At 42.3% G+C, this 15565-nt stretch overlaps 1 protein-coding gene across 5 annotated transcripts in view; it reads right to left on the bottom strand.

Annotated features, from left to right (window-relative positions):
- IFT140 (intraflagellar transport 140) overlaps nucleotides 1-15565 on the bottom strand; it is a 298079-nt gene that overhangs the window by 166013 nt on the left and 116501 nt on the right. For all 5 annotated transcript variants that reach the window (XM_029577418.1, XM_029577414.1, XM_029577415.1 and 2 more), the window contains exon 16: nucleotides 6089-6257. In XM_029577418.1, coding sequence (XP_029433278.1) covers nucleotides 6089-6257 — 169 coding nt within the window. The remainder of the gene's footprint in view (nucleotides 1-6088; nucleotides 6258-15565) is intronic.

The following is a 15565-nucleotide window of genomic DNA, read 5'->3' as shown; positions in this document are numbered from 1 at the left end:
TGCCTTTATTTCCTCCATCGATGCCTCCACAAAAACCACCGATGCCATCGATGCCTCTTTTTATACCTCATGCTTCTCCTCCACGGCGCCCTGCATCAGACACTTGGGATGACAGAGACACCGACACTTCTTCAGAGGACATCTTGTCTGAGCCATCCCCACCTGAAGACAGGAAAAAGTCACCCCCAGAGGACTTATCTTTTACCAGCTTTGTAAAGGAGATGGCTGATACTGTTCCTTTTCAACTAGTATCAGAAGAAGATACCAGGCAGAAGACCTTAGAGGTTCTGCAGTTTGTGGACCCTCCTAAGGAGGTACTGGCAATCTCGGTACATGAAGTTCTGGTGGACTTGCAACATAGGCTGTGGGAACACCCATGTTCAGTACCACTGGTGAACAAAAGAATGGATACCACCTATCTGGTGCAGCACATCCCTGGTTATCAGAGGGCCCAACTCCCACACCAATCTGTGGTGGTAGAATCCGCCCAGAAAAAGTCAAAGCGAATACGCCCCCACTCATCAGTTCCTCCTGGCAAAGAACAAAAGTTCTTAGACACTCTAGGAAGAAATGTTTTCCCAAGGTTCAATGCTGGTCTCCGGGAAAGCGTCATATCAATTGTATATGATGCAGTATCAACGTAACCTTTGGAAACAAATGCAACAGCTTGCGGAGTCTTTACCTCAACAACACCAAGACTTACTAAATGAGATCATACACAAAGGTCTGGAGGCAGGCAAGCATGAGGTACGTGCTTGCCTATGACGGTTTTGAGACCACTTCAAGAGTAGTTGCAATTGGAATCAGTGCATGTCGCTGGGCCTGGCTCAAAGCTTCTGACCTCAGGCCTGAAGTTCAAGAGAAGCTAGCAGATCTGCCTTGTGTTGGTGATAACCTTTTTGGAACAAGGGTTCAAGATGCAGTAGCTCAGCTAAAAGACTCTGCGTCAGCTGTCTGCTATCCCACAAGATACCTCGTCAGTAAGGGTACATCTAAGTGCTATCTGTTGTGTCCGTCGCTGTTCGACACCCTCACTCTGCCCTCTTTACCTCTGTGGCGACTCCCTCCGGGTCTGATGGACGGCTGGCTGCCGCAGCGTCTCCATGCCGTCTCCCTCCGGCGTCCCTGGATTGACTCGACGTTGCATATCCGCCATGTTGCGCGCTCTGATTGAAGTACCAGCAAGGGCGCGAACCTCAGGGGCGTCCCCCTAAGATGACGTCATCCGCTTCCAATATTTAAAGGTCTCTATTTCGCTAACAAACTGAGTTAGCAAGGACTCGCTTCGGCTGACCAAAGCTACTCTGCCTTGGGGATTCGCTTCGGCTGTCCAAAGCAACTCGGACTCCTCGGACTTACCAGAGGTACCTGCTCCTCGGAGGCCTCACTCTTTTTCTTTACCTTTCAGATTACAGATAGGAACCGGTACTCGCTCCTCGAAGGCCCATGTTCCTGGACACTCTGAAGATTCTCTACTGCTTGGAAGCTATCGCTGCTACAAACAATTGTGAGTTACCATCGCTCTCTCAGAGCTTTCCTTGGAACCAGGTACTCGCTCCTCGAGGGCCTAAACCTTTCCAGCTCCTGAGCTTCTTTGAGACCTTATGTGAGTTTTGTCATCTAGTTCTGTTCATGAACTCTGTCTACTCACTTTCTACAGTTTCTCAACAGCTCAGCCTTCCTGGATCGCTGTTCCAGTACCTGAGGGACTACACCCTGCCGGGCATATCAGCTCACTACTGCCACCTCTGGTGGTTTCAAAAACCTGTTTAATAAAAGAAATGTGTGTCTGTCTCCATACTCAAGCCTAGCCGGTGGTCCCTCTTGGGATATCCTCCTGGGGCGTGGTCATCTGCCACCGGCCCAGGGATCCACCCATAACTATAATCAGATTCATTACAGATTGCTACTCCTTAGCAAGACGATATCTGAGACACTACATGATTGTTGACTCCTCCTCCTTTAGGAGCCATTAATATCTGATTGCTCCGCCCATCTGGCATCAGATCTACATCAGATTGCGAATTCCTAGCTCTAACACAGAGCTTTTCTAACAGATTGCTAACTCCTCACGGAGAATATAACAGATTGCTAACTCTGCAGTCTAACTAACAGCAGATTTATAACACTATCTCAGCTTACCAGTGTGCACCGATATCAGCACAACCCCTTGTCAGTAGATTTATGAGAGGTTTAATTCACCTTAAACCCCCGTTACGGCCACCAGTCACAGAATGGGACCTTAATGTAGTACTAATAAGACTCATGTGTTCTCCTTTTGAACCCATGGATTCCTGCGATATTAAATTTCTTACATGGAAAGTTCTCTTCTTAGTAGATTTTACATCTGCTAGAAGGGTTAGTGAGTTACAAGCACTTGTCATATACTCACCCTGTACAAAATTCCTACATGACCGAGTGGTACTCCGTACACACCCGAAATTCCTTCCCAAGGTAGTTACGGAATTCCACTTGAATCAGTCCATAGTCTTGCCAACATTCTTCCCAAGACCTCACTCTCACCAGGGTGAGAGGGCTTTGCACACCTTGGACTATAAACGTGCACTTGCATATTACCTAGATCGCACTGCAGTCCATAGGAATTCCACTCAACTCTTGTATCTTTTGATAAAAACAAACCGGGTAAAGCAGTGGGCAAACAAACTCTCTAACTGGCTTGCAGATTACATAGAGTTCTGCTATGAAAAAGCAGGCTTTCCTCTCCAAGGGCGAGTAAAGGCGCACTCAGTAAGAGCAATGTCAACCTCAGTAGCACACTACCGTTCAGTGCCAATAGCTGACATATGTAAAGCGGCAAGAGGACACCCCACTCTGGGGAGAAGAACAGCTCTGTCTCGCCACTGAAATGCAGACCTCTGCCATTTTCCATTCCTGATTCCACTGGGATCTGGGGAATATCCAACCATAGTTGTAGCAGTTCACCGAGATGTGTTCTGGTCCCAGGCACTTGTAGCAGATGATGTGGTTGTCAATGACAGTCATCCTGAGGCCACAGATTTGAGCCACTAAGAACGGTCTTTTTTGGAATTGGACATTCTCTTTTTTTCAAAAATCCAATATTTATGTTTTTGAGGGGGTGTGTCAAGGCAGCAAGGCAAAGTAAAAAAAAAAAAAAAAAAACCAGCAAGAGAAAACTGAAAGATTAGTATTATAAAAAAAATAAGAGAGACAGGATACACATCTATGTGGTACCTTAAAAAAAAAAAAAGACTGAGGGTTTCATGAAGCAGCATGTGCATGGGAACCCAGGCACATGCTCCAAGGTAAGAACCTTACTGAGCTAGAGAGTTGGGTCCATTCAGCACCAGATATCATCACCCACATACCATAGCTAATTCAGCTCTGCTTGTTGATGGAGAATAGGCCTTATAACAGCAGATTTACAACTTCAAACTGAGAAATTATCTTCTTAACCATCCCTCCTCCACAACTCACTGAACATACAAGATGTTATAAGCTCTCTTCAAGAATTATCGAGCTGCTAGGAGACATATACTTTGAAGAAAGCCCCAAATTACAAATAAAACTACATATTTATTACATGTTATTTTCAGGTTTTCTTGGTTAGATTCTATTTTAGCAGTATATACCTGTAATTGATGGTGGGAGATAAGAATTTTAATAGTCAATTCAAACTTTTCAGTTGGCAAAATTGCAATCCCTCAAAGGTTCTTTCTCGGTCCTTCATAACAAACTGTTAAATCAACTGTACTACTTAGTTATGTTTCAGTTGAAACAAGTCCCACATGAATCTGAAAACTAAAGGCTTTCAGTGATAGGTGCCAGCTTCATTGAAGCGAATCCTAACAGAATCAGTCTTCAGACCAAACTCAGAGATGTAGAAGGTATTTAAACCTCCTAGTGGAATCATTTATAAAAGCCAGAAGAATATGACACATTAAATTATTATCCTCTCAACATCCAGGTTGTGAGGTCTAGGGATTAGATATTTAGATGGAGTAACGTTCCCTGATTCTGCAATGATGAGAGTTGGGGAATTTCCAACTAAACTGGTTCCCTGATTGAAAACTTGCCTTGGTCAATGGGCAGAGACTATTAAGATCTTAGCCTCAGGTGCCCTTCTGAGTTTTAACAAAGTTTTCATTATTGCAGAGATTGCAAAATTCAGAGATAAGGCATTATAGGCTAGTCTGTTTTGTGACCCTCTCCTTGAACAGAACAGCAAAAGCTTCTGTTCAGACGAAATGCAGACAGATCTTCCCCACTTGCAGAATATCTAATTTGCTACTCCTCCCTCCAGAGACCACCCATGGGGTTCTGGGCACTAATTGTCTGCCAGGACAATCTCCTTTCCTGCCAGATACATGGCTTTTAGGGTCATCTCTTGAGAGATGGCTCAAATCTACGTTCTGACAGCCTCCTGTCACAGGAACTATGAGCCTGCTTTTCCCTGCTTGTTTACATAAAATATAGATCATTGTCCTAATTCAATTTTGTTGGCCAACTGATCTCTGAAACCCTTTAGAGTATTCAGAATTGCCCTTAGTTCAAGGAAATTTATGTGGTGAAGATCAAAGATCCTAAGTGTGAAATCTCTATACATGGGCTCCCCAATCCAGATTGGAAGCACTTATGGTCAGGGTGATTTGAGAAGGAGGAATTTTAGAGTCTATACCTCTGGCCAGATTTGATTAAACCAGTAATCAAGACAAGAGACCCCTTAGCTGTTGAATGATTTGGATGCTGTCTTGGAGATCTTAAGTGGTCGGTAGCTACTGAGATCCTAAGGTCGTTTGGGCTTGTCTCATGTGGAGACAAGTCAAAAGAGCAACATGCACTGCTAAAGTCATAAGGACCAACATTCTCAACACTTCTAACGTTGATGTCTGCAGATTTTCTCTTATTTCTTCTATTACAGATATTAACCTGAAGAGAAAGATTTAGGAAGGAACTTTTAAGTGCTGTGAAGCAGATGCTCCAGTCTTTGCCTTCCAATGCACAGGAACCTTTGTAGATCAAAATACCATTTATTGGATTAACAGAAAAAAGGATGTTATAGTACATGTGCTTTCAAGCCAACATAGGACCTTCAGATGTCCAATGCATGCTAGTTGTTAAAGCAGAATGTTTTAAATTGAGAACAGTCAGACAGGTAAGATATTACATTTCTAAGGGGGACCTAGGACTGTTGTGCAGGCACTAGTTCTGAGTAAGCTCAATTTTTGCAATTTATTGTATTTGAAGTATTAAGAGTGTTACAACCAGTCCAAAACTCAGCAGCATGGGTAATAACAGGAGCCCAATATAGGGAAAGTATTAGACCAAAGTTAAAGGAACTTCACTGGCTCCCAATCCTTCAGAGTGTGCAATTTAAAGTTTTGATGCTAATTAATAAAATAATATATAGTGAGGCTCACAATGGTTTGTGTGATTTTATTAAGTCCTATATTGCTTCCCAGGCACTACACTCAAAATCAAAATCTGTTGGTCTTGAATTTCTGAGATTATAGATTGTAAGAAACCCGTAACAGAGCATTCTCATTATGCTAGGCCTACCCAGTGGAATGCCCTTCCAAATGAGCTGCATAATTTAAGGGCCTGATTTTCAAAAGCATTTACACGCTTAAAACTGGGTTTTTACACATGTAAATACACTTTATCCATGTAAGTGGGCTTTTGAAATTTGTTACAATATATGCCATTAAACTGTCAATATATTTTACCTGCATTAAGAGCACTTAACGTGGGTAAATGGCTTTTGAAATTTGCTATGATATTATGTTACATTTACATTATGTATCTCCTTTGAAAATTCACCTGCGTTTGTGCAAGTGTATGGGTAGAATGGATAGTGAAATTTTCCTGTACACTATAAGCTTTTAAAGAAACTTTTAAGGTAACAAAAGATAGAATAAACAAAGAATCAAGAATACATTCTTGTAGTCATTTTGTTGCATTATTGTAAGTGAATATTTGTTATGTATGTTCTATTGTAATTTGCACTGAACTACATTACTGGAAACTGAAACAGAAGCTTTTTAAATAAAGAAATATAAAGAAAAGTTCTAATGGTACACAGGTCAGTTGCACTAATGCACAGGCATACCGAGTTTTCAGAGCTCTCAGTTTTCTTTTCTTTCTTGTGTTTGGGAGAATGTGAACTTGAGTCTGGGACTGGCAGCCCTGCTTCACACACTATCAGCCGGGGTTCAATCTGGTCCCAGAAATGATTGATGGGGATTCGGCCCAGCAGCTCATTCTTTTCTAAAAGCTTGCTGTGGAGATAAATGAAGCAACAGTAAGAAGTTAAAATCAGAAATCTACATTCCCAAATGAAGTAAAAGCCAAAAAGTAGTATCAAAATGATGGCTATATATTTGTACAATTCATCTTCAATAGGTAAAGTTCCAAATCAGTTCATTTGGATATTTCAAAACATCTCTCTAACAACTAAGTGTGCTCTCTTATAAAAAGAATTTGCTTACCTTATCACAGCAGCTATAGGGCACACCAGGATTATCCTTATAATTATAGCAGCTACAGAATCTGTCTGATCACAGTAGCCATAAAGCCCCCTACAACCATCCCCAATCACATGGCACATCAAGTCAATATCCCCCATCCCTCCAATCAGGTATGTCCCCTTGTCATCAAACTATCCAGGGGACTTAGTGGGTCTGCTCACTTCCTCTACAGTCCATTAGGAATATTTCTTCATTTGTGCTTTGTAATACAATTATTTTACAGAACTCCAAAATAAACAACAGTATCTATTCTACCAATGGCCCTAGTTACACTTAATTTATAAACAGAAGTCAGAAAATGTTTTATAAGATGATCAGTGTGATTGGTTAGAAGCTTTCCGGACACTTGCACATTTTGTGGGTATGTGGATACCCATCACTTTCCAGAGAGGCTTAAATGGAAAAGTTTTATTTTATAAAATGTTATCACATGTTATTTTTCCTGTCCATTGACTGTAGAAAGTCACAAAATATAACCCAAATTTCTATCTCGGGATTTTCCCTCATGCCATATCCACTGAGTCACAATCCTAGACTGCAATAAAAAACAACCTTGAAATCAGGAAGACAAGGCAAATTCCCCAATACATGTTACAATCTTTGGATGCATTCAAGATTCCAGATTGTGATCCTAAAACATGTTTGCATTCACTTGTGGTTACGACCACTTATATAGGTACAGTAATGCCTTTCAGAAAAATCAGTTTCTAATACACAGGCCAATACAGAAAAGCGTGCTTAGCTGAGCGCACTGTTTAACCCGCAGTTGGACGTGCGTTTTGGACGCACATCAACTACCCCTTATACAATAAGAGGTTTAGTATGTCCAAAACGCGCATCCAACCCCTCCCTCCTGAAACTAATAACGCTCATCACATGCAAAAGCATGTTGTTGAGGTTATTAGCTATTCAGCCCAGATACAGAAAAAAAAACTGTGCACCCGATCCGCACATTTTACGCTTAGAAAATACTGCTTTTCTGTACATCTTCAGACTTAATATTGTGGCAATATTAAGTTGGAGAAACCAAAAAGGTTAAAAAAAATTTTTTTTTTTAAATGTGTGCCTGCGGTCAGGTTAGGAAAATGGACGCTCATAAAATTTCAAAATCCGCTGCAAGGTCCTCTCCTGGGCTTCTGCTGCTAAGGAGGCACTAGGGCTGTGTTATTGTCCCTAGAGCCTCCTTTTTAGCGTGACCTCTCATTTAAATACTGTATCGAGCACCCAGGAGAGGTGGCTGGGCATGCATTAGGAAAACGGGCGCTCAGCGTTGAGCCCCCGGTTTTCCGCGTGACCTTACTGTATCGGCCTGACAGTATGCTCATTTGGGACTGAATATACTCCGTTTCATCTTGCATACTAAAGTAATTGGAAATATTGTGAATACAAATACCAGTCAACAAGGCATAGAGGCAACCTGCTTGGCATGACCACAGTAAAAACCTAAAGTTCTTTAAGCAATAGGAAGCCAGATGTTTTCAACAATGGCTTCACTAGTTTGATAGTTGTATGGATTATTATAAAACTTGGTAATAAGACATGGAGGGGGACTTTGGTGTTGGATTTAGTGTTAGTCTTGTAAGAAACAGAGGAAGACAGCAAGGCTTGACGTGGCCTACTAGTCGAGAGATACAGGAAAGTACTTTGGCGGATTCTGGGTGTGCTTGGAAGATGATGGGAACAGGCTTGAATATTCACATAAAAAAAGACATGGGGGGTAGGGAGCTGGTATTGGATTGGGTGAGGGTGAGGGAGAGGGAATTTATATGTTTACCTATCCAAAATGGAAAAATCTTAAATTGCGCAGACTGAATAGATCAATTTAGTCTTTTTCTATCATAATATTGTTTATATAATAGAAGTTGTATGGCACCTTACTATACTCCTTCATATCTGTACCACTGAAGCCACTATACAAATGAGCTCTTTTAAATAGAGCAAAAGTAGTAGTGGTGGTAGGTTGGGGTGTTCTTTTGGTTCTACTAAGCCAAGTACACTTTTCTAATAGAAGTATAGTCAATAGTGTTTTTAAACTTTATCTTTATTCAATTTAAAATACACAAAGCATAACAATTTTTGTGTATAAAAACATGTAAACCATATAAGGAAAACAAATAAAGAAATATAAGTTTACAAGCAATTTGCTTCAAAATCCAGGTCAATCAACAATGGGGAGGAGGAAGTGAAATTAGGGATAGCTTAGGAAAAAAAGAAAAAGAAATTGCATAGTATGATTATTCAAGTCTACCATTTAAGTTACATCCTGTCTTTAGGGAGCCGGAGAAGAAATTAACCTCCTTGAGTCTAAAAAGGACTGCAATTGCTCAGGGGTAAAAAAGATATAATGATTATTATTGAATCTTATTACACATTTGCAAGGTTATCTATCATAGATGTAGCACCTATAGCTAAGGTACCTTGCCTTAGCGAAAGAAATCCCTTTCTCCTCTCCTGAGTTATTCTGGACAGACCTGGAAATATTCTAACAGGCTGGCCGTAAAAAAAGAAGAATTCAAATTTCTGAAATATAAATGCATTCCTTTACTAAGGTCAGCCTCAGACACAATGGAGACCAAAACAGTCTCCCGTTCTAATATTTCAAGTCCCAAATTTTCCAAATACTTAAGTCAAATTTATTAGAGCAGCGGCAAACTGAGGGAACTGATTCTGAACGGAATCACATTGAGTGGAAACTGGCAAGAAAAAAGGTTTGACTGCAGGAATAGAGTCCAACTCAAACTGCAACACTTCAAGAAAAGACTTCCTCAATAACTTTAGGAACATTTAGAATTCGAGATTTAGGTGCCTGGACTGGTTTTCCAGATGCTCTAAACATCTATAAATAGCTGGTTGCTTCTCTAATCAAGGTACTATTTAAATTCTTGTATATCTTTCTCCAAAGACTGGATTTTATTATCATGTTCTTGCAAATGTCCTCCCCCAAGAGGAACCAGAGTCTCCAACAATGGAGAGGGGAAATCAATTTTTCTCTCACATTTATTTATAGAAGTCTCTAGAACTCATCACAAGTTCCCAAATGGAATCTAAAGTTACTATCCCTGGCTTAATTGGTAGAGTAACAGGCTCACCCTAAACTTCCAGGCTTCCCAAAGTCAAAAAGCCTCCAGAATAGACTCCAATGCAGCCACCATCACAGTCCCATCTGAGGCCTGTGAGGATGTTGGGCATCCTTGGGCAAAGCTTCCAGTGGCGTTCAAAGAACTTGCCGGTGAGCTGAATAAAGATGCTGAGACCACGCTGTTCCCCTCTACCTCAGACCCCACGTTGACATCAGCCAGGGCTGGCACAATCTGGAAGTCACGTCTTTGAGCTGGAGAGAGACGATGATTTAAGGAATTGAGGGAAACCTCTTCCCAGGTGAAGCAGGTGCTCCCTCACTGACAATCATAGCGGGGACTTCCTCCCTCAAGTCAGTAGATGTCTGAGACACAAAGAAGCTGTTCTGCTGCCCAGGTAGTTGAGCTGAGTCAGGAGAAAAAAGCGCAAACCTGTCCCCTTGCGTTTAGAAGGCATCAGTCAAAAGATAACCAAGAAAAAAGGCAATAGCACTCAGCAGTGACTTGTGCATCCACTCATGCCACCATCCCCAGGAAATTTCAAAGCACAATTCAGCAGGTGTAATTTCCAAAATGGATAATTGTATTTTTTTTTCAAATTTTTTTTTTTTTAATCAATCATGGGATACAGTACAGAAAAACTAACCAGCACAAATAACCACATATGTATACTTCCATGGATAGATTTACATTTTACAAATGGATAATTTTCAAAAGGGAAAATGCACGTGGCCTTGAAAACTGATATAAGCTTATGTGCGTATTTGCTGTCTAATTTACATGAGCTCTTACAAAATTATTCCCAGTATGTCAACATGACAAAGGCAGGGCTGGCGCCATCCATTTCTTATAACACAGAGCCATCTAACAATCCTAATTAATCCACACTGCTGAGTAACAGCACAAGATGAGTCACCAATTTACCTTAAAAGAAGAGATTGCATGCTAAACATTTTAAAAGGCTTATAATTCAGTATGGTGAATGAGCCTCAGAGAGGCCTCCATCTTCTCCTGGGCACATCCAGTTTTTATACACAGAGCTACAAAGAACAAACTGGCTCATCTATTCCCTTCAAACAGAAAGGAGAACAAGCTGACATTACTGAATGCTCCTACTGGATGAATGAAGGTCAAATTTAAGGAAAATTCTCTACCTGCTTCAGTCTAAAATTTACTGCACAGAAGTCATATAAGCATTTTCTGCCAGTTAGACAATAAGCTGTTACTGCTTTTTAGAAAACGCTTCTTTTAATTCTGCACAGAGATGAGAGAGCAGTTTAGGCATCAAAAGACTATCAACTAGGGATGTCAGTTAATATTAACTCTTATGATACGTTCTGGTGATAGGAAGTGAGCCGAAATATCCAACTGATTTCCCAGAAGTATCAGAAGAGCTACTAAGTGATAATAGATGTTCATGAGTATTGATCTGGCCTGAATTTAAATAGATGCATCCAAATATATAGGATTCTGTACACCAGTACTAACTAGGGATGTGAATCGTTTTAGGACGATTAAAATTATCGTCCGATAATTTTAATATCGTCTTAAACCGTTATGGAACACAATACAATAGAGATTCTAACGATTTATCGTTATAAATCGTTAGAATCGTGAGCCGGCACACTAAAACCCCCTAAAACCCACCCCCGACCCTTTAAATTAAATCCCCCACCCTCCCGAACCCCCCCCCAATGACTTAAATAACCTGCGGGTCCAGCGGCGGTCCGGAACAGCAGCGGTCCGGAACGGGCTCCTGCTCCTGAATCTTGTTGTCTTTAGCCGGCGCCATTTTCCAAAATGGAGCCGAAAAATGGCGGCGGCCATAGACGAACACGATTGGACGGCAGGAGGTCCTTCCGGACCCCCGCTGGACTTTTGGCAAGTCTCGTGGGGGTCAGGAGGCCCCCCACAAGCTGGCCAAAAGTTCCTGGAGGTCCAGCGGGGGTCAGGGAGCGATTTCCCACCGCGAATCGTTTTCGTACGGAAAATGGCGCCGGCAGGAGATCGACTGCAGGAGGTTGTTCAGCGAGGCGCCGGAACCCTCGCTGAACGACCTCCTGCAGTCGATCTCCTGCCGGCGCCATTTTCCGTACGAAAACGATTCGCGGCGGGAAATCGCTCCCTGACCCCCGCTGGACCTCCAGGAACTTTTGGCCAGCTGAAGACAACCAATCAGCGAGGGAGAGGGACATTTAAACTAACCTGAGCTCCGGCGCTGCTCATCTCCTGCTCAAACCGCTGATACTGCTGCTTCTGCTTCCACTTGTGCATCAGGGAGGGGAGGCCTGCGCGATCGGCGCCCAGACCCGTCGGGGTAAGGCCTCAATTTTTTTCCCTTCCCCCCGGCGAGCCTGAGCTCCGATCCCACAGGCAGCGGCAAAAAGACCCGCCCACCAGCCCAAGCAACCAATCAGCGAGGGAGAGGGACATTTAAACTAACCTGAGCTCAGGCGCCGCGCGTCTGCGCCGCGCGTCTAGGGGGCACGACAAAGGGGCCTGCCCCTTTGTGAGCCCCTTAGTGCAGCCCCTGAGCAGCCCCCCCCTTTCAACTCCACACGCCCGCGGCTCAAATAACCCTTTTCAACTTTCTTATTGAAAAGCAAGGCCTGAAAACGACATTTGCCCAGGACCCTTAATCAAGTCTCATCTTTGCACTCACAACAATTCCAGAGTAACACAAATATGATGACCCAACATATTCCCATCAGATATCACCGTCACCCCTTCAACATTCTTCCAGCTCAATCCTCTCCAGCAAGAATTCCCAGATCTCTCATCCCTATCCTGATCACTCCCCTGACTCAGCTCCTAGGTCTAACTCTTCTCTCAGTGACCCTATTCAATTCTCAATCCCTGACAAAAAAGACTCATATCCTCAACGACTATCTCTTAGACTGTAATCCTGACATCTGCGCCATCACAGAAACCTGGCTAAAAAACTCGGACATAGCGTTAATCAATCAATTGCCTACCCACAAATACGACTTTTTCTCTATCCACAGACACAAAAAACGAGGGGGCGGCCTGTTACTAGCCACCAAGAAAGAACTCAGACTAACATCTCATACAATCAAGACAGAATCCAAACTAGAACTAGGTTTATTCAAATCTAATCATCTGCAAGTCTTACTAGTTTATGCCCCCCCAGGAGTATTGGAAGCAGACGCCTCCCCCCTTATTGAATCCATCGTTAAACATATCAACACTGACTCTCCTACCATAATCCTGGGAGACTTTAACATACACTTTGAAGCCACTCACCATGCACCCAACTGTGAAGCCCTCCTCACCGCCCTCAATGCTATGGGATTCACCCAGATCGTCAACGGACCCACACATAAAGCAGGACACACCTTGGACCTTATCTTTATCAACTCTAACTTCTCCATCACCAAGGATCCGGTTTGTACCCCCATCCCCTGGTCAGACCACTATCTGATAACAACCACCTTCACCTCAAATAAACAGACACCTACCACCCAACACCTCTCCTCCATTCACTTCAGGAAATCATGTGCTTCCGACACACTCAACGAACAGCTCACTAACGATCTCAAAAATATAGATCTATCCAATCCCAACACAGCGGTGCTCTCCTGGCACAATATCACAGAAGCTGTAGCAAATAAACACTGCCCATCTATCTCGAAAAGAATTAATCCTTTAAAAAAAGGAAATCAACCTTGGTACTCCAATGAACTCAAACAGATAAAACAAGAACTACGTCACAAGGAAAACAAATGGCGTAAAGCCCCTTCCTCCTCCACGCTTTCTTCTTACAAAGGAACCTTACATCATTACAGGTCTTTAATTTTAAAATCAAAAAAAGTTTTTTACGCCTATAAAATCCATGATCTCCAATATGACGCGAAGGCTCTCTTCTCATATGTGTCTCAAATCACAAAGTCACTACCACCACCGATCCCAGACGAACAAGCTCAATCCAAGGCAAACGAGCTAGCCATTTTCTTTCAGCAGAAGATATCAAACACGCTCTCACTCCTCCCACCCAATAACAACACCCTCGCTTCATTTACCAATACCCATATGCTTAAGGGAGCCAAATTAGACAACTTCGAATTAACTTCATCTAAAGAGATTGAATCCATTCTCAAGAAGCAGAAACCATCCAGCCACCCCTCAGACAACCTACCAACAAAGTTACTCCTACTCATACCAAACACAATTTCTGGACCTCTGGCCAACATCATAAACTGCTGCTTAACCCAAGGTTTGTACCCAAACATCCTAAAAAACGCCTCTCTCAAACCCCTCCTTAAGAAACACAACTTAGACCCTAGTGAACTAGCTAATTTTCGCCCTATATCGAATCTTCCATTCTTAGCCAAAATCACAGAAAAGGTGGTTAACACCCAGCTCTCAGAGTATTTAGAAGATTACAATATACTATATCCTTCACAGTATGGTTTCCGCAAATCACGCAGTACAGAAACCCTGCTCATCTCCCTAACTGACCATATTATTATGGGACTTGACAAAGGACACTCTTTTCTGCTAATCCTCTTAGACATATCAGTGGCGTTCGATACTGTCAACCACGCCATTCTCCTGAATCGTCTATTAGACATAGGCATCTCAGGACAAGTCTACAACTGGTTCAAGTCTTTCCTTAGTGATAGAAGCTTCAAGGTCAGAATAAATAATAAAGAATCACCACCAACAAATTCATCACTAGGAGTACCTCAAGGATCCTCCCTGTCCCCCACACTTTTCAATATCTACCTCCTCCCCTTGTGCCAATTGTTAACAAGTCTCAACCTTATTCACTACATTTACGCAGATGATGTGCAGATCCTGATCCCCATAACGGAATCCATTACCAAATCACTCTCGATCTGGAACAACTGTCTACAATCTATCACTAGTCTCCTCAACAGTTTAAATTTGGTCCTCAATGCTAACAAGACTGAACTCCTTCTCATTTCCGCCAACCAAGACAACATCCAATCACAGACCCATCATAACCATGCCCTCACTCATACTCAGGTTAGAGACCTGGGGGTAATACTCGATAACCGTCTTAACCTAAAGAGTATGATTAACACTATCACCAAAGACTGCTTCTTCAGACTACAGGTATTAAAAAGACTCAAACCTCTCTTATATTTCCACGACTTTAGGACAGTTCTTCAATCCTTGATATTTGCCAAAATAGACTACTGCAGCGCTCTCCTCACAGGTCTACCCAGCTCAACCATTAAGCCACTTCAGATGATACAAAATGCTGCTGCCAGAATCCTAACAAGCACCAAGCGGAGTGATCATATTACACCCATCCTCCGAAATCTACACTGGTTACCAATCAACCACAGAGTCCTTCACAAATCTTTATCATTAATACATAAATCCATCTACGATCTCCTTTATCTCGACCTTGAAATTCCATTAAAACTCCATACTTCTAATAGGCCAATGAGAGAAATATCCAAAGGAACACTACAAGCCCCTCCAACCAAAGCCATGCGACTCATTGCATCCAGGGACCGAGCATTTTCAACAGCAGCCCCAGCTATCTGGAACAACCTCCCTGCTGAACTCAGGTTGGAACCTTGCCTGCTAACTTTTAAAAAAAAACTCAAAACGTGGTTGTTCCGCCTAGCCTTCCCAGAACCCTGGGATACACATTAGACTTTATCTACTCACGAACAATTATACGAACAATTATACCTCCCCTCATCTGATTCCTGGACAGCATGGATACCAACTCTAACATGTGGACTAATTCTATTCTGAACTATCTCTAGTCCGGAATTTGTTATTTCTCTTTTCTTTACTTAACTTTATCTCTTTTCTTCCAGCTACCTAAGCTTCCAAGTTCACGGTCCTCGTTTAATGTAACTTTGTCTCTTCCTTTACCTAATTATTTTTATCCCTGTTCGATGTAAACCGTCCTGATATGGTATTTAACCATGAAGGTCGGTATAGAAAAATGTTAAATAAATAAATAAATAATTGGAA

The sequence above is a fragment of the Rhinatrema bivittatum genome, chromosome 14, assembly GCF_901001135.1.
Source record: "Rhinatrema bivittatum chromosome 14, aRhiBiv1.1, whole genome shotgun sequence".
In the NCBI taxonomy this organism is placed as follows: domain Eukaryota; kingdom Metazoa; phylum Chordata; class Amphibia; order Gymnophiona; family Rhinatrematidae; genus Rhinatrema; species Rhinatrema bivittatum.
The sequence above is the reverse complement of the archived record's forward strand: the minus strand, read 5'-3'. Positions and strand labels throughout refer to the sequence as shown.